This window comes from Schistocerca americana, chromosome 4, assembly GCF_021461395.2.
Source record: "Schistocerca americana isolate TAMUIC-IGC-003095 chromosome 4, iqSchAmer2.1, whole genome shotgun sequence".
Classification (NCBI taxonomy): Eukaryota; Metazoa; Arthropoda; class Insecta; order Orthoptera; family Acrididae; genus Schistocerca; species Schistocerca americana.
Genome location: NC_060122.1, coordinates 783,061,973 through 783,087,177, shown reverse-complemented (window position 1 = coordinate 783,087,177; position 25,205 = coordinate 783,061,973). Strand labels below are relative to the sequence as shown.

The following is a 25,205-nucleotide window of genomic DNA, read 5'->3' as shown; positions in this document are numbered from 1 at the left end:
GAAATGGAAAAGGATGTAGATGAAGTTGAAATGGGAGATATGGCACTGCTTGAGAATTTGAAAGAGCACGAAGAATTTGAAAGAGCAATTAAAGATATTAGTCAAAACATGGCCACGGGAGTAGACAACATTCCATTAGAACTACTGGTAGCCTGCTAGCCTTTGGAGAGCCAGCCATTACAGAACTCTTCCATCTGGTGACCAAGATTATGAGACAGACGAAATACCTTCAGACTTAAAGTAGAACATAATAATTCCAATTCCAAAGAAAGCAGATATTGGCAGGTGTGAAAATTACCGAACTATCAGTTTAATAAGTCATGATTGCAAAATATTAATCAGAATTCCTTACAGACAGATGGAAAACTGTTAGAAGCTGATCTCAGGGAAGATCAGTTTGGATTCTGTAGAAATGTAGGAACACGCGAGGCAATACTGACCCTACAACTTATCTTAGAAAATAGATTAAGGATAGGCAAACCTATGTTTCTAGCATTTGTAGACTTAGAGAAAGCTTTTGACAATGTTGACTGGAATACTCTCTTTCAAATTCTGAAGGTGGCAGGGGTAAAATACAGGGAGCAAAAGGCCATTTACAATTTGTACAGAAACCAGATGGCAGTTATAGGAGGGGCACGAAAGGGAAGCAGTAGTTGAGAAGGGAGTGAGACAGGGTTGTAGCCTATCTCCAATGTTATTCAATCTGTATATTTAGCAAGCAGTAAAGGAAACAAAAGAAAAATTTGGAGTAGGAATTAAAATCCATAGAGGAGAAATAAAAACTTTCAGGTTTGTAGAGACAGGAAAGGACCTGGAAGAGCAGCTGAACGGAATGGACAGTGTCTTGGAAGGAGGATATAAGATGAACATTAACAAAAGCAAAACGAGGATAATGGAATGTAGTCGAATCAAGTCGGGTGATGCTAAGGGAATTAGATTAGGAAATGAGACACTTAAAGTAGTAAATGCGTTTTGTTATTTGGAAGCAAAATAACTGATGATGGTTGAAGTAGAGAGGATATAAAATGTAGACTGGCTATGGCAAGCAAAGTGTTTGAGAGAAAGAGAAATTTGTTAACATCAAATATAGATTTATGTGTCAGGAAGTCTACAGAAGAATGCTGAAAATTGTTGGGTATACCACGTAATCAATGAGGAGGTACTGAATAGAACAGGGGAGAAGAGGAATTTGTGGCACAATTTGATTAGAGGAAGGGATCGGTTAGTAGGACACATTTCAAGGCATCAAGGGATCACCAAATTTAGTTTTGGAAGGAAGTGCAGATTAATTGTTGGCATCCTTTCAATCTGGATCAAGGACACCCTATTCACATTCCTTCAGAACCTCAACTACTTCTCCCCCATTTGCTTCTCCTGGTCCTACTCAACCCAACAAGCCACCTTTTTAGATGTTGACCTCCACCTCAAAGATTGCTACATCAGTTCTTCTGTCCATGTCAATCCTACTAAGCACTAGCACTACTTCCACTTTGACAGCTCCCACCAATTCCATACCGAGGAGTCCCTACCATACAGCCTAGCCACCTGTGATCGTGGAAACAAATTTTACACTTAAAAATATAGAATGTAACTGAATAAATAAAAAATAAAAATTATTCACCAATCGCAGCATGAGAACTGATGCATAAAAAAAGGTTTTATTTTGCAAGCTTTTGAAGCCAGTGGCTCTTCCTTCCATCAGAAAGGTTTAAGGGGAAGGAAGAGGGATGAAGGAAAAGGATGGGAGAGGCTTAGGTAAAGGGGTAGAATTCGGAAGCCTGGATCAGGGGACACTTACTGGACAGAGTGAGAAGGAACAGTCAGTCGCTCCTTATCATCCCGCCCAGTATGTGTCCCCTGATCTGGGGTTCGGGGTAACTTTTCTGAACTCTACCCATTTTCCTAAACCTCTCCAGTCATTTTCCTTGCTCCCTCTTCCTTCCCTTTCAACTCTTTTGCCAGAAGAAGGAGCCACTGGATTTGAAAGCTTGCAAAGTAAAACTTTGTGTGTGTATGTGTGTGTGTGTGTGTGTGTGTGTTTTCTGTTGCTGCCACTTGGATAGTAATTTTTTTTTATGTATCCAGTTACTTAATATACAGAGAATTTCTTCTCACCACCTCATGTTTTTATGATTGAATGCTCTGATGAATTCTGTATAACAACAGTTTATTAAATGTTGATGAATGAGTGAATACTGCAGATTTGTAACATATTGAATGCCCATACCATTCAACTCTTGATAACCTGACTCAGATATAAACTGTGGCACAAGAGTTTTTTCTATGGAAGGAACAGCATGTGGACATCTGTTTTGACTTCTTGAGGTGTCTACAATGTTAAGTTAGTTGAGGGCTGTTGCTGGCATTTAAAAAAAGTCTCTGTCTGCACAGTTTTTCTGTTATGGAGATAAGAATTCTTTTTCAGGTAATTTTTTTGGAGAAGTGTGTCGCTCAGAGGAGTATTGTAAGTGTGAGTGTTTGCTATTATAGTAAGTGTTGCAACCTCTGCAATAAAGAGTCTAGTCCATTTCTCACCATCTGCCAATGACTTAAAATCTAGTGTCTCAATAGTGGAATTGGCTGTGAAATTGGGTATTTGAATTTTATGTATATTTTACTGGTTGAGGTAAGATCTTGAGAGGGCATCGGTGTAATTATTACAACAATGAATTCAGCTGTTTATGTAGTGATTGAGTTGTAAAACAAGCTGTAAATTGTGTTATATATTGTGCATAAAATGGAAACAACCACTCTGCAGAACACCTGGAAGCACACCATTGAAGTTACTCACTGTTAGTTAACCGCTAGCCAATTTTCCACAACCTCACTTACCTTTTCCCTTCTCTTTGGTGTGCACCACTCCTTCCCTGTCCAGATTATGCACTGCCTTCTCCCGCCACTCTTTCTTCTCCCTCCTCCTTCCTGGCATTCTCTCCCCCTCCCCCCTTCCCTCCTAGCCTCATGCGTTGTTCACTACACTCCCCCCACTACCATTTGCCTAGGCAACTGTTCTCAATAATCAGTCTTGCTGTGGGGCATGCATTTGGGTGGCAGTCTAGTTGAGTGTGAATGTGGGTACTTTTGTTAGAAAAAGAACAAGATCAAAACCTAATGTGAATACAATTGTTTGTTAGATGTGTCTATGTGCCACACGTCAATCTGTGGCCGCCTTACCCTTATTTTACTTATCGCTATTTAATCTTTTGTTTGCAGTAATGTGACGTATTGTCTTCTTTATGTTATGTAATGTTACATTGCTTGTTTTTATATTGAAATTCAGTTTGTAATAAGATTTTTGTTTTAGTTACTTGGTGACTCACTTAATGGGTGCTGACCTAAACAATATTGTAAGAACACAAAAACTGACTGATGACCATGTACAGTTCCTAGTTTATCAGATACTGAGAGGTCTGAAATACATCCATTCAGCTGGAATAATTCATAGGGTGAGTTTACTTTCACTATTTTATATGGTTGCATGGCCCTTGAGTTTTGTGGCTTTGTGTGCTCAGTCCCCCCACCATGCCATGTAAATCTTCTCCACATTTCCTTATTTTGTTCCTTTAATGAGTACTTACAGTTGTAATTATTGGATGGTGGTATAGATCCGACTTCTGTAATTAACTTTAACTGTCTAGAAAGTCTATATAGCAGAGTTAGCAGTATGTGATCTAAGGAATAATGGTAACAAATCACCATATAGAGGAGGCTTTGGTTCATCAATAGTCACATAAACAAGACTGAAAACATTACTAAGCTTTCGAACACTTTTCAGATCTGGTGACACACACACACACACACACACACACACACACACACACACACACACCTGCATGGCTGTTGTATTGTCCCGTGGGCCCAGAGAAATATGTCTACATTTTCAGTGTGTGTGTGTGTGTGTGTGTGTGTGTGTGTGTGTGTGTGTTGGTGGCTCAATATAAATATACAGTGAGGTGCTACCTTTACTATTTCCATTATTTGTATTCCACACAGGACTTTCCATTACATATGTAGTTTGCAATATGTATAACATTCATAGTTTTACATTTATAAAGTTTGATATGGGACAATTAGAAGATACTATCGTCGTGCCTATCAAGTTTTGTAGATTAACAGTGAAAGACTGGTTATTCTGAAGACTGCATAGTGACAAAGACAGGCAATTAGACAGAGATTTCCTAAATCACAGTATAAGAATATCAGAGTCACTCTCACAACAAAACAATAGTTTATTAATCCTCCTGAAGCTGATTAGGTGTGATCCTTGCCTTCTTGCCATATCTTCTGCACCCTTACCCCTGATACCCCCTCCCCGGGCACAAAAGAAAGGGAACTCCAATACAAATTTTGATAAAGATGCTATAAAAAGAATGAGTGTTCACAAAATAAAGCAAATGTAACTGAATTGCCAGTTGCTGTGGCTGGCAGTGCAGCTGTAGACAGCATAAATTGCGAAGATTATTATAGTGTGTTGTTTGTCATGTACTCTTTCAATAGTTTGATACCAGTAAATTGTGTTATTGTTGAAATCTTACTGAATCATATATATCTATGAGGCCTTATGAGGTCCCCCCCCCCCCCCCACACACACACACACACACACACACACACATGCACACTTTTTTTTTTTTTTTAAATAAAATGTCTATTGACAAAAATCATTGCCTTCAGCTACCAGAAACTTAGAAAACCTGGTCCTGAAAGCCAAATTCCTTTGTACCTTATTCTTGAATTATATGCACATTCAAAATAGCAATTCATCTGAGATCATTATTGGCTATTTATCATCCACTGCTGGACATAGGCCTCTTCAATACTTCTTCATACTTTATGATCTTCGGCTTTTCACAGCTGGGTTTGTCCTGCATGTTACTTTGTCATCAAACCCTCTTCCATTAGTTTACTATTAAGTTATATCTAAAAAGAAAGATGACGAAACTTACCAAACAAAAGCGCTGGCAGGTCGATAGACACACAAACAAACACAAACATACACACAAAATTCTAGCTTTCGCAACCAATGGTTGCCTCGTCAGGAAAGAGGGAAGGAGAAGGAAAGACAAAAGGATATGGGTTTTAAGGGAGAGGGTAAGGAGTCATTCCAATCCCGGGAGCGGAAAGACTTACCTTAGGGGGAAAAAAGGACAGGTATACACTCGCACACACACACATATCCATCCACACATACACAGACACAAGCAGACATTTGTAAAGGCAAAGAGTTTGGGCATTTTTTGGGCAGAGATGTCAGTCGGGGCGGATGTACAGAGGCAAAGATGAAGTTGAAAGACAGGTGAGGTATGAGCGGCGGCAAATTGAAATTAGAAATTAGCGGAGATTGAGGCCTGGCGGATAGCGAGAAGAAAGGATATGCTGAAGGGCAAGTTCCCATCTCCGGAGTTCTGACAGGTTGGTGTTAGTGGGAAGTATCCAGATAACCCGGACGGTGTAACACTGTGCCAAGATGTGCTGGCCGTGCACCAAGGCATGTTTAGCCACAGGGTGATCCTCATTACCAACAAAAAATGCCCAAACTCTTTGCCTTTACAAATGTCTGCTTGTGTCTGTGTATGTGTGGATGGATATGTGTGTGTGTGTGCGAGTGTATACCTGTCCTTTTTTCCCCCTAAGGTAAGTCTTTCCGCTCCCGGGATTGGAATGACTCCTTACCCTCTCCCTTAAAACCCATATCCTTTTGTCTTTCCTTCTCCTTCCCTCTTTCCTGACGAGGCAACCATTGGTTGCGAAAGCTAGAATTTTGTGTGTATGTTTGTGTTTGTTTGTGTGTCTATCGACCTGCCAGCGCTTTTGTTTGGTAAGTTTCGTCATCTTTCTTTTTAGATATATTTTTCCCACGTGGAATGTTTCCCTCTATTATATTACTATTAAGTTAGAAATACAGTTTTAATTGCATGTGATATTATGTTTTGTGTTGTGTTAGTTCCAGAAAATTTTACTTCAAACAAACGTAAATGACTTCTGTATATTAAGAGATGAGACAATTTGCTTTGCTTTATATTGTTGCCTATTTGGAATGAGAATTTTGATTGTGAATTTTTCATTATGAAAAAGTAATAATAATAAAACTAAATAAAAGATAATTAATGTTGTTGTGATGGTCTTAAATAGGATCTTAAGCCATCGAATATCGCAGTGAATGAAGACTGTGAATTGAAAATATTAGATTTTGGTTTAGCTCGGCCAACAGAGAGTGAAATGACTGGATATGTGGCTACGCGGTGGTACAGAGCACCAGAGATAATGCTTAATTGGATGCACTACAATCAAACAGGTAATATAGTGTTCTCTTGATAAAACTTCTTATAACTCTCTTTAATGATATCTTTTTTTTTTTAATCTGAGAAGTTTTAAGTGATTTGCATGCAGAATATATCACAAGTGTTTCATGTCACCAAAGAACACTAAAAACACTTGTTAAATTGTCTTTAAATAGTAGGGAGTCACCAATTTCTGTTGAAGTGTGTAAATATAATATAATTGGATAGATAAAAAATATACCCGCCAAGTGGCGGCAGGATAAAACACAAATAGGGGCTAAAGAAATGTGCATCCTGCCCACTGCTGAACTCCAGGCTCTTTGTTCACTAAAATCTGATGACTCAATTATAGCCTGCTCATGGACGAAGGATCTACCACTGTGAAACTTCCTGGCAGATTAAAACTGTGTGCCCGACCGAGGCTCGAACTCGGGACTTTTGCCTTTTGCGGGCAAGTGCTCTACCATCTGAGCTACCGAAGCACGACTCACACCTGGTACTCACAGTTTTACTTCTGCCAGTATCTCGTCTCCTACCTTCCAAACTTTCCTCATTCGGGAGATCTACCACTGTGATACATTTTATGGGAGCATGTAAGTGAGTGACTACACCCGTTTTCTGGCACCTGTATGTACAGAATCTGCCATCAAGATTCTATCGCTGTGGTACACACTGACCTACAGTCCTTTCTTAAAACCTCAGGCCCCTCACAAGGACTAAAACCTCAGTCCATAGAACTTCTTACCCCACTCAAACCACACACTCTCACCTTTTACCTTCTTCTTAAGATCCACAAACCCAATCACCCTGGTCGTCCCATTGTTGCTGGCTTCCAAGCCTCCACTGAATGTATATCTGCCTTAGTTGATCAACACCTGCAACATATACTACAATGATTCCTCTCCTATATTAAAGGCACTAACCATTTCCAAGATCATCCAAAATCTGTGCCCACCCACCCACTCCCACCACACACATTGCTCTCTCTCTGTTCCAACATCCCCCCATGTATGTGGTCAGTCTGCTGATGAACATTACCTCAGCCAATGTCCATCTTATTTCAAACCTATGATGTTCTCTCTGCTCACCTTAATCAACTTTATACTTCCCAGCAACTACTTTACTTTTGAGGGGCAGACGTACAAACAAATTAAGGGCACAGCCATGGGAACCGTGATGATCATTCCTATTCCAATCTTAAAATGGGTCGCTTGGAGGGGCCTTTCCTGGGATCCTTAGGTTTGGTATAGATACATTGAGGACATCGTAGTCACATGGACTCATGGTGAGGCTATACCCTTTTACAATTATTGGAATCTCCTAATACATTCTCACAATTAAATTTCACAAGATCCTGTTCTGAATCCCATCCCACTTTCCTTGATGTTGACCTCATCTGCACCAAGTGTCAGCTACACGCTTCTCTTCAAATTAAACCTACACACAAACAACAGTACTTAAATTTTGACTGTTGCCATCCTTTACATGTCAAATAATTACCCCACTGGCTTAATTGAAAAGCAGATTTCCCAGGCCGTTACATCCAGTCCAGGTAATGCTGATACCACCAAAAAACAACGTGGGAATGCACGTCTTGTCACTCAGTTTTATCCTGGTCTTGAATCTATTAGTCAGCTACTTCAACAAAGTTATGACTTCCGAAAATCATGCCCTGAAATGAGGTCCATTCTATCAGGCATTTTTCCCACCACACCTAGAATAGCTTTTCGCCCCCCACCCCCACCTCCACATTATCCTGTTCAGAGCATGTGCTCCTATTGCGGCCATGCCTTTTTCCTCTGTGATCCACGCTGCTGGGCTTGCCCTATGGACCCTGCTACCACCATCTATACCAGCCCTGCAACTGGCAGAACATATATTATCAAAGGGAGAGCCACTTGTGAAATGACGTTCGTCATGTACCAGCTGTTACGTAAACGCTGTTCATCCTTCTGTACTGGTAAGACTACCATCAAGTTATTAGTTAGGATAAATGGGCATTGACAGAAGGTGTACACTGGCAACATATGGGATTTCCAGAATATGCTCTACAACATGACAGCCAAAACCTTGGTGCCCGTTCCAACACATATACCATCTGGATTCTTCTCCCAGACACCAGTTTCTCAGAACTCCACAGATGGGAACTGGCATTAAAAATGTCCATGGTTCTTGCCACACAAATGGCCTTAATTTACATTAATTTTTTTTTTTTTTTTTTTAATTTCTTCAGCCTCAGAATTGTTTCTCAACAAATATTCCTTTCATCATTCACTTTCAGCATTCTATACCATTTATTTTATGCCTTTCTTTTTTCCCTCACCCCCACCTCTACCACGTATGATCCGCATAGCTTTCAATTTTTATTAGCTGTTGCATGATGTTTTGTCAGTAACTTGTCCTGCTTATTGCCCTATTTTGCAACGTAAAGCTATCAATTTTTCAACTCTCATCCAGCACAATTACCAACTATCATATTTTCCTATTCATCCCGTCCGGTAAGTTTTCCCTGAGCCAGGGGTCTGTGTAGTTTTTCTGAACTATCCCCATTCCCTAAACCTCGCCACTCCTTCCCTTCCTCCCTCTTCTTTCCCCTTCAATCTTGCCAGGAGGAGGAACCAGTGGCTCCAAAACCTTGCACAGCTCTTTTATTTGTGTATTCTCCTGCCACCACTTGGTGAGTAGTTTATCAATTGAATCATATTTTATTTTCAAAAATTTATTATTTTTTGATATATTAGAAAGTATGTAAATGTAATGATGATATTTATCTTAACAGTTGATATCTGGTCTGTTGGCTGTATAATGGCAGAGTTGCTGACAGGAAGGACATTATTTCCAGGAACAGATCGTATCCTTTACCAAAAAGTTCTTGATTTAGTTTACGCTCTGGGCAATATCATTTATTGTAAAAATGTACCTTATCATTGCAAACCTTTATGTTGTAAATTAACCAAAGAAACTGTAATTCCAACTGATGCCAGTTTATGAAAACTGGGCTGCCATTCCTATGTGCCATAGTTAACTTTGTATCTTATAATAGTGAATTATGAACATTTGATCTACACTCTCTATCATTTTGCCACTGAAATATTTTTTTTGATATAAGACATAGATCAATGGTATTTTCTGTCACTGACAGAAGAATCAGCTTTAGAATTTCAAGAGTGGGTTTCACTTATTTTGAACATTTTGACATATGTTGAGGCAGCGTCTAATATTGTACACTAATCTATATTGAGGCAAATAATGTTGGTCTTCATTGAACTTCCTCTCTTGTGTTAACACTGGAAGAACCGAGATGGGGCAATAATACTAAAGATTCAATACTTGATTGAGCAATAGAATTCTAAGCAATGTCATTTTAGTATATTTTTCTAAGAATTGTTTCAGCAACTCTGACCTTGACTTACGTGGTGATTCAGTTTTAAATCCGTGCAGACTAGTAGTACTGAATGTAAACTCATAAAATAAGGGTAAGGCACCATGCTCCTATAGCGGACAGATTGGTTGCATGCTTTGTGTGTGTGTGTGTGTGTGTGTGTGTGTGTGTGTGTGTGTGTGTGTGTGTGCGCGCGCGTACGGGGGCATGTGCATGTACGTGTACACTTTTGTTAGAAAAAAAGCAAGAGCTTGAAGTTAGTGTGAATACTATTTGTTGTCATGTGCGTCTGTGTGTCCCATACCAGTCTGCTGTAAGTGACTGGTTGCCTTTCCCTTATTTTATGTGATGTTCCAGCCAAGAATTTCCATTATTGTTATGAATCCATGTGTTTCTCTTAAGGGGATACGGAATCACCTATCCCCGCAATGTTAATATATGCCTACTATAGGGAACATTTTCTCACAAACTACTGGAGACAGAGAGGTAAAAATTTTACTGTATGTGCATTCATATGTTACAACAATACTGAAACAACAGTTTATTGTCAAAGTATTTTCTTACAGAGATATTGTACATTTATTTTTAAGTAAATTTTTTCCATCGCTTTTTACTAGACTATCACCCCTAAGTCTTTTGTAAATCAAGTAATTAAAAAATCGTTGTTTCAGTATGTAATAGGGACCTATGTCACTACGTCATAAAAATTTCAGACTTCTAGGTTGACCAGTACCTGAGATAATGTTCCTAGATGAAGTAAAAAGTAAACTTACGGGAAACGGAGAAAGAAGATTAAAACATTCCTGATCCGTAGCTAATACCCCCTTCACAGTCTTCATAATCATCTTCAAGTCTTCTTTTGGCACCCCTCTGCACCTGTCTTGCTTTTTTCACTAATGTCTTGATTATATTATCAGCATGCCTTAGTCTGTGCTGATCTAAAAAGAACATAGCACGTACCGTACGGGAACCAACACACATACCCAACTTTTGAAGGACCTGGTATTTAGTTATATTTCCAAGATTGAAGGTTGCCACAGCATCATACACACCAAAATGTAGTGTATTAATTCCGACAAACACTGTTTTTGGGAGACGATGCCATATCACACTATTCAAGCACTCGTTGGGGTTCTGCGTTTTTCCATGAAGACATTTCATCAGAAGACTTCTGTCAGCCAGATCTCTGAAAATGGGCTTTATTTCTGCCATGATGGCTGATGGTAGACTGTGGTGGTGAATGTATTTCTCTCCTGTTGTTAGTCCCCTATTGTATTTACACCAGCTGTTTTCACCTTTGGGGCACAAACCATGTTGTGGATGCTCATCCGTGGATGCGGTGTGGAAATATAAAGCCCATATAGCTCTCCTCATTTCTTCAAGATTGCCTGTATTTTGCCTGATTGCAAGGCCATAGCAGTTCTGAATGTGGTCTATTATGGAATCAGTCAATCTTCCTCTGCCATCCAAGGTTTTCCCATCATCTAGTTTTTTCCCTTTCATAACTGATTTTAACCTTCTCAGCCTGGCACCCATTCTCTTCTGCACATGTCCTATACATTCAAGTTTGCTTATATTTACACTGTTTCCATATGGTTTGCTTTCCAAAACTTCTTTGAATGCTTTAGAGTCACCATCTCCCAGATATTTGACATAGCGAACATTATACCACTGTGAAGAGCGATGAAAAATTTTCTTCACCCCAGCAACCTCCATGCCACCACTACTACCATAATAATTAGCAATACAGTCATCACTGTGTTCATTTTTCAGCCTGCCTGTGCACCTACAGTATTTAGACATTATTGCAACATCAATAACCTTGCCAGTATCAACACTAGTTGCTGTTACAACACCATTGTTGGAGGTGTGGCCCCTTTTCTGCCACGTGCCATCAAACGCCACTGTGAGGTCACGACTGCCGTCATTTTCTTCCACTGCTTCTTCCACAGCAACCTGCATTGACTTCTGTGCTACATCTTCAACTGCAGATCCTAGTACATAATTGTAAGCTTCAAACTTTGAAGGTGCACTTGGAAGATTTAGAACACCACATAGCATATCACCAGCTGCTTTGCCCTTACCAATTGCTCGCAATCCATAAACTAACCTAATATTTACACTATAAAGTTCAGTTTTCTTGTATCCATTATTTACAGTTACTGAAACCGAACTTGGAAACTTACAGCTGTATTTACAAACACTGCATATTAAATTAAACTGGGCAGCCAGGCCAACATGGGATTCTACTTTCAGAGAAACGTTTCCATGACATTTTTTGCAGCACAAACTGTTTTCAAGAGCTTCACACAATATATTCGTATCAATGAGTTCAAAAACTTCATTCCCTCTATCAAGTAAATTATATTTCTCTTCCAAATCTCTTAGTTTTTTATGAGAAGCACTGTTTTCATTTGGTGTAAGTTCGTTCGGCAAATCAGTAATAAGTGGATTCACATTTTCCAACAGTGATGATGATGAACTGCTTTGCTTTGCTAATGAATCATTATTTCTTTTCTTTTGCCAGTTCACACGCTTTTTAAATACTTTTGCTTTAGCTCTAGGCATTTTCACTGCGAAAAATGAAGCACTAAATACGAAATAACTCAACAACAACTACTTTCTTATATTACACTGTTTACAAAACAGTCCCGCCACAAAGTCAAAGAGTAACTTGAGGAAACCAGAGAGAAACATTTTCGGGCAACTAGTGTATAAATAGTCGCTGGAAACCGGGATATTTGAATTCATGTCACTTTAAAGGTACTGCCAAAAAGTTCATGGCCAGCCACGAGAGACGTGTATAACTAAAGCGCAATACCCGATCTCACAAATATATAAAAATAAAGTAGTTATAATTGTAGTAGAGCTATGTATGATACGTCATTTTAAAGAGAAAACATGGCAGAATATAATACGCCAATAAAAAAAAATTCGATTTTTTAACCCAAAATCCGATTCCGTATCCCCTTAAGGCCTAACCAGTATGGGGGAGTTAAAGAATGCAGCATCTTTTCACCCCTTTAATTTTGTTGAGACTCTTTGTGTTATGTATGAGGTGCTACACAAAATATCTGAGAATTTCATTGTAAAAATCGGAAAACTGTTCTTACGTCCTAATTTCCTCTGCCATGTTCAAATTAGTAACCACGGGCATGTGTGCAATGATCCAAGTGTTGTTCTCATTTTTGGAAGCACTCCTGGAAGCCTACAGGATGAAAGATATTCAGAACCCATTGCAATTCCACTTGGAGGTCTTCAATTGAGTCAAAACATCGTGCTTTTAATGTAATTTTCATCATCGGGAACAGGTAGAAGTGGCACGGGGCTAGATCTGGTGAGGAGGGAGCAATGGGGACCGGTGCCATGTTGTTTCTGACCAGGAATTCCTTCTAAACAAGCGAGGTGTGCATTGTCATGATGCACCAACCAGTCTTTCTTTTTCCACAACTCTAGCCATTTGTGTCAAACATTTTCCCTCAGTCGCTTCAATGTTGTGCAGTAAAACTACCCATCGGTGGTGTGATCAGGTGGAACAAACTCCTTAAGCCCTATTCCCCGAATGTTCAAAGGTCAGCATTGACTCTATGTTTCTGTCAACTCATCAAGCTTCTCTTGGTCTTGGAGAAGATGTCGTTTTCTGTTGTGAAGATTGCTGCTTCGTTTCAGGGTCATAACTGTAGACCCAAGATTCATCTTACTGCAGCTCAGTGCACGTCTGAGTTTTGTGGTTTCATTGGTCAATGCTGAGAATGCACAGGACGAACTCCTCTGCAATTAATTTGATGTTCAGTTCATTCGCTAGAATTCGTCGACACACACTGTACAACAGGCCAAGTCTGTTACAGACATTGTGAATTGTCTGCGTTATCTGGGCCGATAGAACATGTTGTTATTGATTTGTCTACTATGTTGCAAAATGCTTAGATTTTATCCTAAGGTGTATCCCATGTTGATGCTGCCGCTGTGATGGATAGTCAGTCACACATTTATGTTTGTGAACGTGTCGATAAAAGCAAAATTTCATCTTAGTGAAGATACTGACTATTCACGAACCAACGAAACTAAATTACATGGGATTCTGTGTCTTGAAACACAAGCTTTTTAAATGGTTTAGCGATAAATGGGAAAGGTGAAGGAAAACAATTGAAAACCTACTGATGACTCAAAGATCCTGCTGAAACTAGTTTGTGTAAAACAAGAGATTTTATATCAAAACAAATGTAAAAGTCCTACATAACATAAACAGTGATTTTCCGAGCACATTTTCTGGAGCTTAGTATTTTACTAGTTTTGCCTCTGATAGGTCTCCTTGTTCAGAACGATATACTACTTTCCTTCGGTTAGAACATATTGAATCTAGTCTTTTCTCTGGTATGAATTCTATAAAAAATCATTTTGTGTTCACTTTGTAATATTGTGGAACCATGTAATTTGGTTTCCAGAAATTAGGAAACGTGCATTCAGCTCTAGTTTCACTATTTACCAGCACTGGAAAAGTAGAGTGAGCAGAGTTATGTGTGACTGCAGCTTCTACAACTTCTGTAGGTTCCTGCAGAGGGTTTGAGGTTGCATTTCACCTGTTGAAACGATTACCAGGATTGGTTACTTCATTCAACTTGATGTATTATTTATGGACCTATGGTAAGCACCGAGCCAGATGACTTAGTGGCAAGACACTGTCTTGCACTCAGGAGGACAGCAGATCAGATCCCCATTTAGATGGCCAGATTTAGGCTTGCTGTGGTTTCCTTAAATTGCTAAAAGAAAATACCTAGACAGCTCCTTTGGAAAGGACACAGCCATTTCCTTTGCCGTCCTTCCCAAATCGTAGCCCATACTATGTCTCTATTGACCTTGTTGTTGACAGGATGTTAAATTGCAATCTTCCTTTATTTCTTGGTTGGCAGATTCTAAGAAAATACTATTCATGCATGCTCTTCACTGTAATTACACAGTTATGTGATTGATGAGATCAATTTAAGATAACAGAGTATCAAGGAAAAGCCTCAGTAAAATTTCTTAGAAAGAAAAAATAGAAAAGAAAGTTACTACAAAAACAATGGAACCAGCAGGAAGTGTAACACTAACTCTTTTGAATGATTACAGGAGGGTAAAAAATAAATTTTGATGTTTAAATAAAATTTATGTTCTATTGAGTTAATTGAAAGACTAATGTACATGTGAGAAAGAACCCCTTGAAGTATTTGAAAGAATAACTTCCAACTCAAATTACCATACAAGATTTCTGCGTCAAAAGGCTAGTTAGCTTAATGTGGCATTTCTTCTTGAAAATGGAGTAAGCATCGTTTGCATATCAGTGCGTTTTCAATAATATCATTTGCTCATTATGCAAATTTGTATTGCAGTGCCAGCTTCTTTCAATTTTTTAAGTACGTTGGATACAGTATTTCTAAAACTGTGCTTCTTGTTCTTAATTTCTGCATTGTGCTGATTGGGAAAATTTGGCAGTTTGAATTCCCTGCATAAAGAGAAAGAGTGGTATGCATGGTAAGTATAATAATGCTAATTTCACTTCTGATAAGTGATTATTACTCGTAAGCAGCTCAGTTCTTAAGCTAACAGTATCAAAGGCATTTACATAGCTTCATCAACAGTCAGAAAAAAAGTTTTGAGCAACAAATTTAGTGGGTCTTTGTATTTCCCTTTTGCTTGTAGGTGACTGCTATTGAATGATGAACATTTAAAAACTGATTTTCTCAGAGTGGGTGGATTATCGTAGTATAAATTTAACTATATTTAAAAAGTGCTTACTGCTACATAATTGTTGATGCCATTGTACATTCTATTGTGTACTGTGTAAGTGTGAAATGAAATGTTGGCTATTTAATGTATACAATTTTCCTCATTTCAGTAAGTAAAGGTTACTCTTAACACCCTCCCCTTTTTGTTCTTATTAATAGTGGAGTTGCAGGTGTTTAGTGCTTTGTACGTGATATTTTTGTGTACCTCAGATTGAGTATTTTTCAGAAAATTACATATTTTAAGATTTAATAGTTCATGGTCTTGAATGCAAGTATTACTGCTTTGTTTTACGTGATAGTAGTGTTTTTTATGCAGGTGATGATCTGTTTGTTTGTATGCAACTGAAACTTCAACAGGTATGTTTCCAGTATGTTTGTTTTTAGAGGAAAGGAAAAGATTTACAAATAGCAATTATTATTTAAACTCTGGCACAAGTCATAATGCTACATCACGGCAAGGATAATCATGTCCACCAGAATTTTAATACACAACTTAAGGTTGCAATATGCCCTTCCTGTTCTATTTATTCATTGATGCAGTCAGAAAAATAAATCCTTGTTTGCATTGTTGTTCCTTGGCTTGTGTATGAAGCTTCATTTTAATTGTTGTAAAATGTTGCATTTATTGTATCTGCTTGCAACTTGTACATTTTGCATGTTTCATATAAAATATTAGTTGTGGCATTACACAACCAATGATATAAGTTATGTAAAGATCATCTCCATTTCTAATGCTCTAACACTGTGTTACAATAATTGAGCAGTATAAAGTTCTTAATTTTCTGGCTATAGTTGCTTTACAGTTATTAAAGGTATTTAAAACCTGTCTGTGCAACTATAAGCTGTAGTTACACTAACAGATATGAAAAGTAGAAAATTAAATTACCACAGCAACTTATGAAAGCAAAGTCTGTTCCCTACAAGAAAAGTAATAACCTTGATATCAGGTAGAAAAGTATTGGTATAATTTGTTAAGGAATCTTGTTGGATCTGTTACTGAATGCAACATGCACTCTCTGTTTTGTGTGTGTGTGTGTGTGTGTGTGTGTGTGTGTGTGTGTGTATGTGTGCGTGTGCGTGTGCGTGTGCGTGTGCGTGTGTTTACAGAAAATCTGCAGTGGAAGTGGTCAGACTTTGAAAGAAATAGGCTCATTATTGTAACAAATGTTGGTTTTGGAATATCAGGAAGCACCTTTTCAACAAGGACCATAAAAACCTTTCCATTGTAAACATAGGCATAGGAATATAGAAAAAATTAAACTCCCCTTCTTCTATGGGAGGCTACTCATAAAGTTTTAATTGTCACCTTAAAAAAAAGGTTATATAATTATTATTTTTTAATTTTTATTTTATTTTATTTGCAGGTGCCTGTCTGCAGTCCTGGTACATACTGAAATCCTCATACCATAATATTGCAGCAAGCTGCTAGAACACTCAAACCAAATTGTGCAAACCATCGATAATGCATAGTATTGTGTGGTAATTAATTTTCATCAGCAGTGGAAATGAATTACTGCACAGTAGTCCACACTACCAATAGACTGCACAGTTTTGATTTGGCTGCTCTTGGCAGCATGCTATATTAATGTAGTGCAAGGATTCCAGTCTGCATCTGGGCTGCTGCCATGTGCCCACAAACAGACAATAAATTGATTAATTAACTGTTTTCTTTTAAGTAGTAGTGAGAAATTTATGATTACCACTTGTACCAGTGGGCTGGGGTGGGGGAAGCAGTAAAAGATGTCATCTTCAAGACACATTGTATCAAATATTATCAAAATGAAAATTTGTTATCAGTTGTGCAGTTTTTGAAGGGAATTGGGGAACTGTGTAAAGTAGTAGTCAATATCTGTGACAAAAATCTTGTTACGATATTCTGAATGTATTGTGCTTACTCACTTGTTTGAAGCCACTAACATTTAACAGTATTATTAAGAAGCTGTAGTCGGTGATGAGTACTAAGGAGTTTGAGGTTTACAGCTACATGCCAGACAGATACTATTATCTTATAATAGCACATGTACACTGATCAGCCAGAACCTCATGAGCACTGACCTATCGATATAAACCCATCCGGGCAATAGCAGTGTCACCTGGCGAGGAATGATTGCTAGTCAGACACACGCACAATGCGTCTTTTATCAGTGAGTGTGTTGTCCGTGTATAGAATGGAGAAGGCGCGTGATCTGTCTGAGTATGACCGAGGGCAGATTGTGATGGCCTGGAGGCTTGGGTTGAGATTTCAGAAACTGTATGACTTGTCAGGTGTTCCAGGGGTGTTGTGGTGAGTGTCTTCAACACATTGCAAAACCAAGATGAAACAATGTCCAGATGTTGTGGGTCGAGTAACCATCCCTCGTTATAGGTGTCGGACATGGTAGGCTGGGCAGAATGGTAAAACAGGACAGGCAGCGAACTGTGGTGCATCTAACATCAGACTTTAATGCTGGGCAGAGTAGACATGTGCTTGTATACACAATGCACTGAACACTCCTAATGACGGCCCTCCGCAGCCAACGACCCAGGCGTGTGCCAGTGTTAACACCATGACCTCAGCAACTACGACTTAAATGGGCGTGTGGCCATCGGCACTGGACATTGGTGCAGTGGCAGAGCGTTGCACAGTGTGATGAATCCTGATACTTCCTTCATCATGCCAATGGGAGGACGTGAATCTATCACTTCCAGGGGAACAGATCCTTGTCACTTGTGCTACAGGACGGAGACAAGCTGGTGAAGGCTTCATTATGTGGGCATTGAAGGGTCCAGTGGAGCTCGTGCTAGGCACCATGACTACCAGGAAGTATCGTGCACTGGTTGCAGACCACGTACTCTCCTTCATAACGATTATGTTACCTAATGGCAGTGACATTTTTCAACAAGATGATGCACCATTTCACAAGGCCAGGAGTGTGACGGAGAGGTTTGAGGAACACTGTGGCGAGTTCCAAATGGTGCGCTGCCTTGCCCCCCCCCCCCCCCCCCCCCAACTCACGAGATCTGAACCTGATCAAGTACATCTTGGATGTGATTGAACATGGCATCAGAGCTTTTTTTTTAAAAAAAAAAAAAAAAAAAAAAAAAAAAACTTTTTTAACATTTTGAAGAACTGTTAACTTCACAGTGAAAATACATTTTTAAATTCTCCATAAAACCTGTGGAAAGGGTGCCAAAAATATGTTACTTCAAAAGTGATAAGTCCAATTAATTTTTAATAATGTACACATAGTGTCTTGTTTCATTTAGGATGCATGCCAATAGGTCATAAGTGTGTAAATGTAATTACTGGAAGCTACATGAGCATAGAAATCTTGCATACGTACTTGAGACTGTTCACCTGCGTCTACGTCGATACTCTGCAATCCCCCTTATGGCATGTGATGGAGGGTATCCCAAACCACTACTAGTCATTTGATTTCGTGTTCCACTCACAAATAGAATGAGGGAAAAATGATTGTCTGTATGCCTCCACATGAATCCCAGTTTTTCGGATCATATCTTCATGGTCCTTTTGTGCAGTGAATGTAGGAGGCAACAGAATCATTCTGCAGTCAGCTTCAGATGCAAGATTGTGAAATTTCTCAGTAACATTCCTCAAAAAGAATGTTGCCTTCTCTCCAGGGATTTCCATTTGAGTTCCTGAAGCATCTCAGTAACACGTGTTGTTCAAACCTACCAGTAACAAACTTAGCAGCTCGCCTCTGAATTTCTTAATTTCTTTCTTAATGTGGCCTGGTACAGATCCCAAACAATTGAGCAGAACTGAAAAATAGGTTGCAATGTATTGTCTCTCTGCTAAAAAATAAATAAAAGGACATGCCAACTTTTGAACTACACCTCTCTGTTGATACCTGTTGTAAGAAGAAGAATAATTGTGTGTCACAAAGTGGCTGCTTCATAACAACAAAATGCATGCTCACATTGCATTGTAGGTTATTTTTTTGCTTGTGGACATAATAGACGGAACTGTATTGAGGCAAACAATAGTGATCATAACTGGCTCATTACAAACAATTGTAGGAAATGTAAATGTGCTCAGCTACATACACGATATGTCAAAGGAAATGGACTGATGTATCAGTAACATATGTGGTGAACTTATCTGTTTCTTATTATTAGAATCTCTTTGTTTCTGCAGATACTGTTCTGTGAACCCTCAGTAAAAGTTTTTTTTTTGATCAGGAGTTGGTATATTTAGACATTGTACTCCAGTAACTATGAACTGTGGGACACACACAGATTTACTTTATTAAACTTAATTTCATAGCAGATGCTACACTGCAGAAACTCTTTAATTATACAGTATCTGTGAATGAGAACTGGAAGACTGTCATATGGCTAACATATTGTGAAGCAATTCTTACAGAGTTTTAAACTTAGCGATAGCTATTTCTGGCTCTTCTTAGCATCATCTAACATTACAATGTAATTTAATAATCTGCCCTTATACTGCTGGCAATAAGAGGGGTGGAGGCGTGATGTTCTGTGTGTTAGTGTGTGGAAATGAATTTTGCATGTGTCAGCTTGTTGAATTAAAGATTACATTGATCACGATGTATGCAGCAAGAATTCTGACCATCATTCAGCAAAATCTTAGAATATAGATGAAGAATTCTGTACTGATCTTGATGAAGTTAAATCATACAGATTTCAGTAGATGTGATGGTCCTCATTTTACTGCTATAAAAATAATTCAGCATGCTATTGATGGATTTACAGTGTATAGGTGTTTTTGCTTGTTTCTTTCAGCTTTAATTAATATTTAGCATTGGTTTTGTTACTTACAAGCATGTTGATTCATTTTTGTATAACATTGCTTTAATGCTTTGGCACATATGACACTGATGTTCATATAAGTGTGGACTATGGTGTAGAAAATTTTCATGCTAGTTTTAATACATGTTAGTGATGTTGCTACAGATTTTATAGTGTAAACATTTTTTTTGTGTTGGCCAGTTTTTAGAGGTTTTGTAGTGGACAATGTAATGAATATGATAGCCATATTTCATTGTAGATATGGACTGTTGGATAGATAGCACAATGTAGGCACTCATAGCTCCCTGGAGTGGGCAGAACTGTATTTCAGAATACGTCAATAACATAGTCAATAAATTTCAAAATAGCTTGAATGCTTTTTTTCATTAAAACTATAGTTTGCTTTGTAGCGTTTTCATATTTCTAGTAGCGAATCCAGTCCATTTTTATTTGTGTATATTTGTAGTATTAATTTATCCGCACTTATATGAATTTGTTTAAGCATGACTTATACTGCACCATTTCTTTGAGGTACCCTTAGCACTTCTTAGATATCCATCAGTTAAATCTTATTATGGAGATACTTGGAACCCCTTGTGATGAGTTTATGAACAAAATTTCCAGTGAATCGGTAAGTTCTGAGAGACATGATTGAATGATACCTTGCTTGCTTTATGTGAACCTATTTCTTTTCTGTGTTCAGTCTTTTGACACCAATTTGTATCATAAATATAATATTTAACACATAACAGCTATATGTTACCACGGCATATCCATCAGACGATGGTTGTGATTTCTCTGTAACTAATATGATTAGTGCGGTCTCATACTGTAAAGGCAAGAACAATCTAAGTGATTACTATAGTAAGAAAGTTCTAGTGGAATGTAAATAATTCAGGAGTAAGGGAGACCACTCACTGAATAACAGAAGCGTTCCCAGGGTTCCTTGTGACGAACACTAACCTTTCAGCAAAAGAATGGACAGACATACACAGTCTCAAAACAGATGCTGGCCTAATCATCCTCCCTGCAGCCAAAGACTCCACCACTGTCGTTATGAATTACAGTGACTATATGACAGAAGGCTTCTGCCAACTGTCTGACTCCTCCAGCTACAAGCTCTGTCATAATGATCCCATCCCAGAAATCTAACATAACTTCCAGTCCCTTCTGAAATTGCTAGACTCATCACAGAGCTTCTCCCCCAAGTCCATCTGCCTCATCACCCCATACACCAAACCCAACATGCTCCTCAAAATTGATAAACCCAACAGTCCTGGAGGCCCCTTTGTAGCTGATTATTGTGGTCCTGCAGAAAGAATTTCTGCTCTTCATGATCAACACATCGAAGCAATTGCACCAAATGTAGCCTCACACATCAAAGATAACTGACCACTTTCTTCACCATCTCTCCACCATCCCCACCCCTTTACCTCCTGGATCTCTATTCGTCACCCTATACACCAACATCCATCATGCCCATGGTGTTGCCACTATCGAACACTATCTCACCCACTGTCCTTCAGACACCAAGCCCACTACCTCATTCACCTTACCAGCTAGATCCTGACACACAACCACCAGGTATATAGCTAAATCTGTGGCAGAGCCATGGGCACCGACATGACACCGTGCTACTCCAACCTTTTTTCTGGCTTTAGAGGAAATCTTCCTAGCCTCCCAAAACTCCAAACCCCTTGTCTGGTTCAGGTTCATTGATGATATCTTCAAGATCTGGACTCAGGGACAAGACACTCTATCCTTGTTTCTCCACAACCTCAACAACTTCTCTCCAATCTGCTTCACGTGGTCCTGTTCAACTCAGTGTGCCGCTTTCCTAGGGACCTCCACGTCTCTGATGTCTCCGTTCACACATTTGTTCATCATACATCCACTAACCACCAATACGACCTGCATTTCGACAGCTATCATCCCTACCACACGAGATAATTCCTCCCAAGCAGCCTTGACGCCCTTGGACAGCATATCTGCAGCAACAAGAAGTCCATTCCTCAGTACGCTGAAGGTCTCAAGAGGGCCTTCATAGATGGGCACTGACTCCCAAACCTAGTCCACAAACGAATTTTTCATGCTGTGTACTCACACACCCCTAATCCTACCACCACCCCCAAGAATCAACTAGCAAGCAGTGCCCCTTTGTTACCCAGTATCACCCTGAACTGAAACAACTGAACCATATTCTTTGGCAGTGCTTTGATTATCTATCTTCATACCCTGAAATGAGAGACACCCTACCCTCTTCCTAAAGCTGTATTCCGTCACCTGCCCAACACACACAGCATCCTGGTCAATCCCTACGCCACTCCCAATCCAAACCCCTTGCTAAAGGTATCATATCCTTGGGGAAGACCCAGGTGCAAGGCCTGCCCAAACCACTTACCCGACACTTTCTACTCCAGTTCTGTCAAGGGCTTATCCAACCCATCAGAAGTAGGGCCACCAGTAAAAGCAACCACCCAATCACAGCACAGCATTTGATGTGGTATGATAATGAACCATCTCTCCACCAGAATCAATGGCCACTGCCAAACTGTGGCCAAAAACAAAGGTGACTACCCATGGTATGAGATGGAGCTGAACACAACATGCTAGATTTCAATAACTGCTCCACAACTCAAGCCATCTGGATCCTTCCTCCACCACCAGCTTTTGTAAACTATGCAGATGGGAGTTATCTTACAACATGTCATTTGCATCCTTAATCCTCCTGGCCTCAGTCTCCATTAACCCCTGTCCCCACACCCTCCACCCAATTTCCCCCTTCCTCTGTTATATTACTCCCTCCCATTTCACATCACCTTCATCATGCATAACTCTGCTCCAGGCTCTGGCACATGTGCCTCACATGTATAGCCCATACTACTTCCTCTCCTGTTCCTGCCCCTGTTCCTCATCTCTCTTAACCACACCACCCAGTGTAACCCCCATCTGTCGAATGGCAATCACAGGATTGTGTGTCCAGCTGACACTGTGATGTGGGGGGCGCGCGCGTGTGTGTGTGTGTGTGTGTGTGTGTGTGTGTACGCGCGCGTGCGCGTACGCGTACTATAGCTTGAAAAAGTTTATGACAAGATTGAAGTTGTGAGCAAGTAGTACATCATCAGATACAAACATCATTATTCCGCAAATAAAGGACTGCTGATAGGTAAAGCGCTACAGGAGATGCACTCAACAGCTAAGTAGGTGAGAAACATGTAAAATGGCTATCAAGAATTAAGCACTGAAGAGTTGTTGTGGTCATCAGTGCGAAGACAGGTTTTATGCAGGTCTCCATGTTACTATATTCTGTGTAAGCCTCATCATGTCTGAACAACTACTGCAACTTTTCGGACATGTCCGAAAGAACAGATACCGTCTTTATATATATAAGGCTCACCAGCCATTTGACCTTCTTCTTCTGTGGGGATGCACAAACAGTGCCCGAACTCTTACGGGAATCAGCAAAAAGCCGCAAGTAATGAGTATAATGGGCAGGGCCACTATGAATATAGTGCGGGACAATAAGTTGGGAATGTGGGTCTCACAGGAGGCATGTCAGAGATAAGTCCCAGCAGTCGCACTATCCTCTCTGGTCCTTGGTGGCTCAGATGGATAGAGAGGAGATCCCGGGATCGAGTCCCGGCCGGGGCACACATTTTCAACTGTCCCCGTTGACTTATATCAATGCCTGTATGCAGCTAGGGGTATTCATTTCGTTGTAATTGCTTATTTCTTCAATTCTATTTAGTACTTTCTTATTAGTTACACAATCTACCCATGTATTCTTCAGCATTTTTCTATAGCACCAAGTTTCAAAGCTTGTATGGCCCTCTTGTCTGAACTAATTATAATCCAGTTTTTACTTCTGTACAAGACCACATTCTAGACAAATAAATTCAGAAAAGACTTTCTAACACTTAAACTTGCATTCACTGTTAACAATTTTCTCTTTACATAAATGTTTTTCATGCTAATGCCAATTTGCATTTTATGATCTTTCTACTTCAGCCATCATCAGTTATTTTGCTGTTCAAATAGCGAAACTCATCTGTTACCTTTATTGTCTCATTTTCCAATTCAAATCCCTCAGCAGTGCCTGATTTTATTTGACTACATTCCATTACCCTTGTTTCACTTTTGTTAGTGTTCATCTTAATAGGTTGGTGCATAAGTTGGTAGTGTTTTTGTTTTGCATGTTGGTATTTCGGTTGATATGGTTCATTTATCAATTGTAATTTTTTATTTGTAGTTCACTGGTGCTATTTCAGTTTACATATGCTCATTTTGTCACATAGGGATAGTGAGTGGAGCAGTAGATGCTAGAAAATGGAGTGCCAAATGGAGAATTGGAACTATTCTTCCATTTGAGTTCAATAGAGAGGTGACAGCAGTGGAGCCAGTCAGACACATTTGCACAGTATATTGAGATAATGTCATTGGACAAGACTTAGCAAAAAAAATTGTTTTCTTGTTTTAAGGAGGATTGTTTTGGCAATAGTGAATCTCCACATTCAGAAGAGTTTTGGGATCTGATGAAGAGCTTTAAACACATTAATCCACAACAATCGACGTCAGTGTGCTCAAGAACTGGTGAATGTGATGAACTGTCATCATTCCATCATGTGACATTTGCATGCAATGGGGAAGGTTCAATAACTGTGTGTATGAGTATCACATGCACTAAGCCAAAATTGCAAAAATCAGTGGATGGTCATATGTGCAGTTGGCTTACAAACAACACTGACCATTCCTATCCTGTATCATTACTGGTGTCTTTATGCTAACATAAGGAAAAGAGAGGAATGATTGAGCCCAAACAAAGCAGCAATTCCCCACCAGAGACCTTCCTGCATCCCCAAAATATAATTTTATGCATCTGATTGAACAGCGATGGTGTGGTGTTCTAGAAATTGCTTCCCCCAGAGTGTAATCATCGCTGCTGACATTTATCTGCTAGACTGACAAAAAACACTATACACGAGTTGGGTTGGGAAGTCATTCCGTACCCACCTTATCCACATGGTC

The 25,205-nt window shown here is 39.4% G+C and overlaps 1 protein-coding gene across 2 annotated transcripts in view; it reads left to right on the top strand.

The window, feature by feature from the left end:
* Positions 1 to 25,205, top strand: part of LOC124612542 (mitogen-activated protein kinase p38b) — a 105,469-nt gene that overhangs the window by 47,177 nt on the left and 33,087 nt on the right. The window contains exons 4-7 of one of the 2 annotated variants that reach the window (XM_047140812.1): positions 3,305 to 3,446; positions 6,130 to 6,292; positions 9,058 to 9,129; positions 20,732 to 20,811. In XM_047140812.1, the coding sequence (XP_046996768.1) occupies positions 3,305 to 3,446; positions 6,130 to 6,292; positions 9,058 to 9,129; positions 20,732 to 20,811 (457 nt within the window). The remainder of the gene's footprint in view (positions 1 to 3,304; positions 3,447 to 6,129; positions 6,293 to 9,057; positions 9,130 to 20,731; positions 20,812 to 25,205) is intronic. The other variant, XM_047140813.1, reaches the window with a different exon arrangement.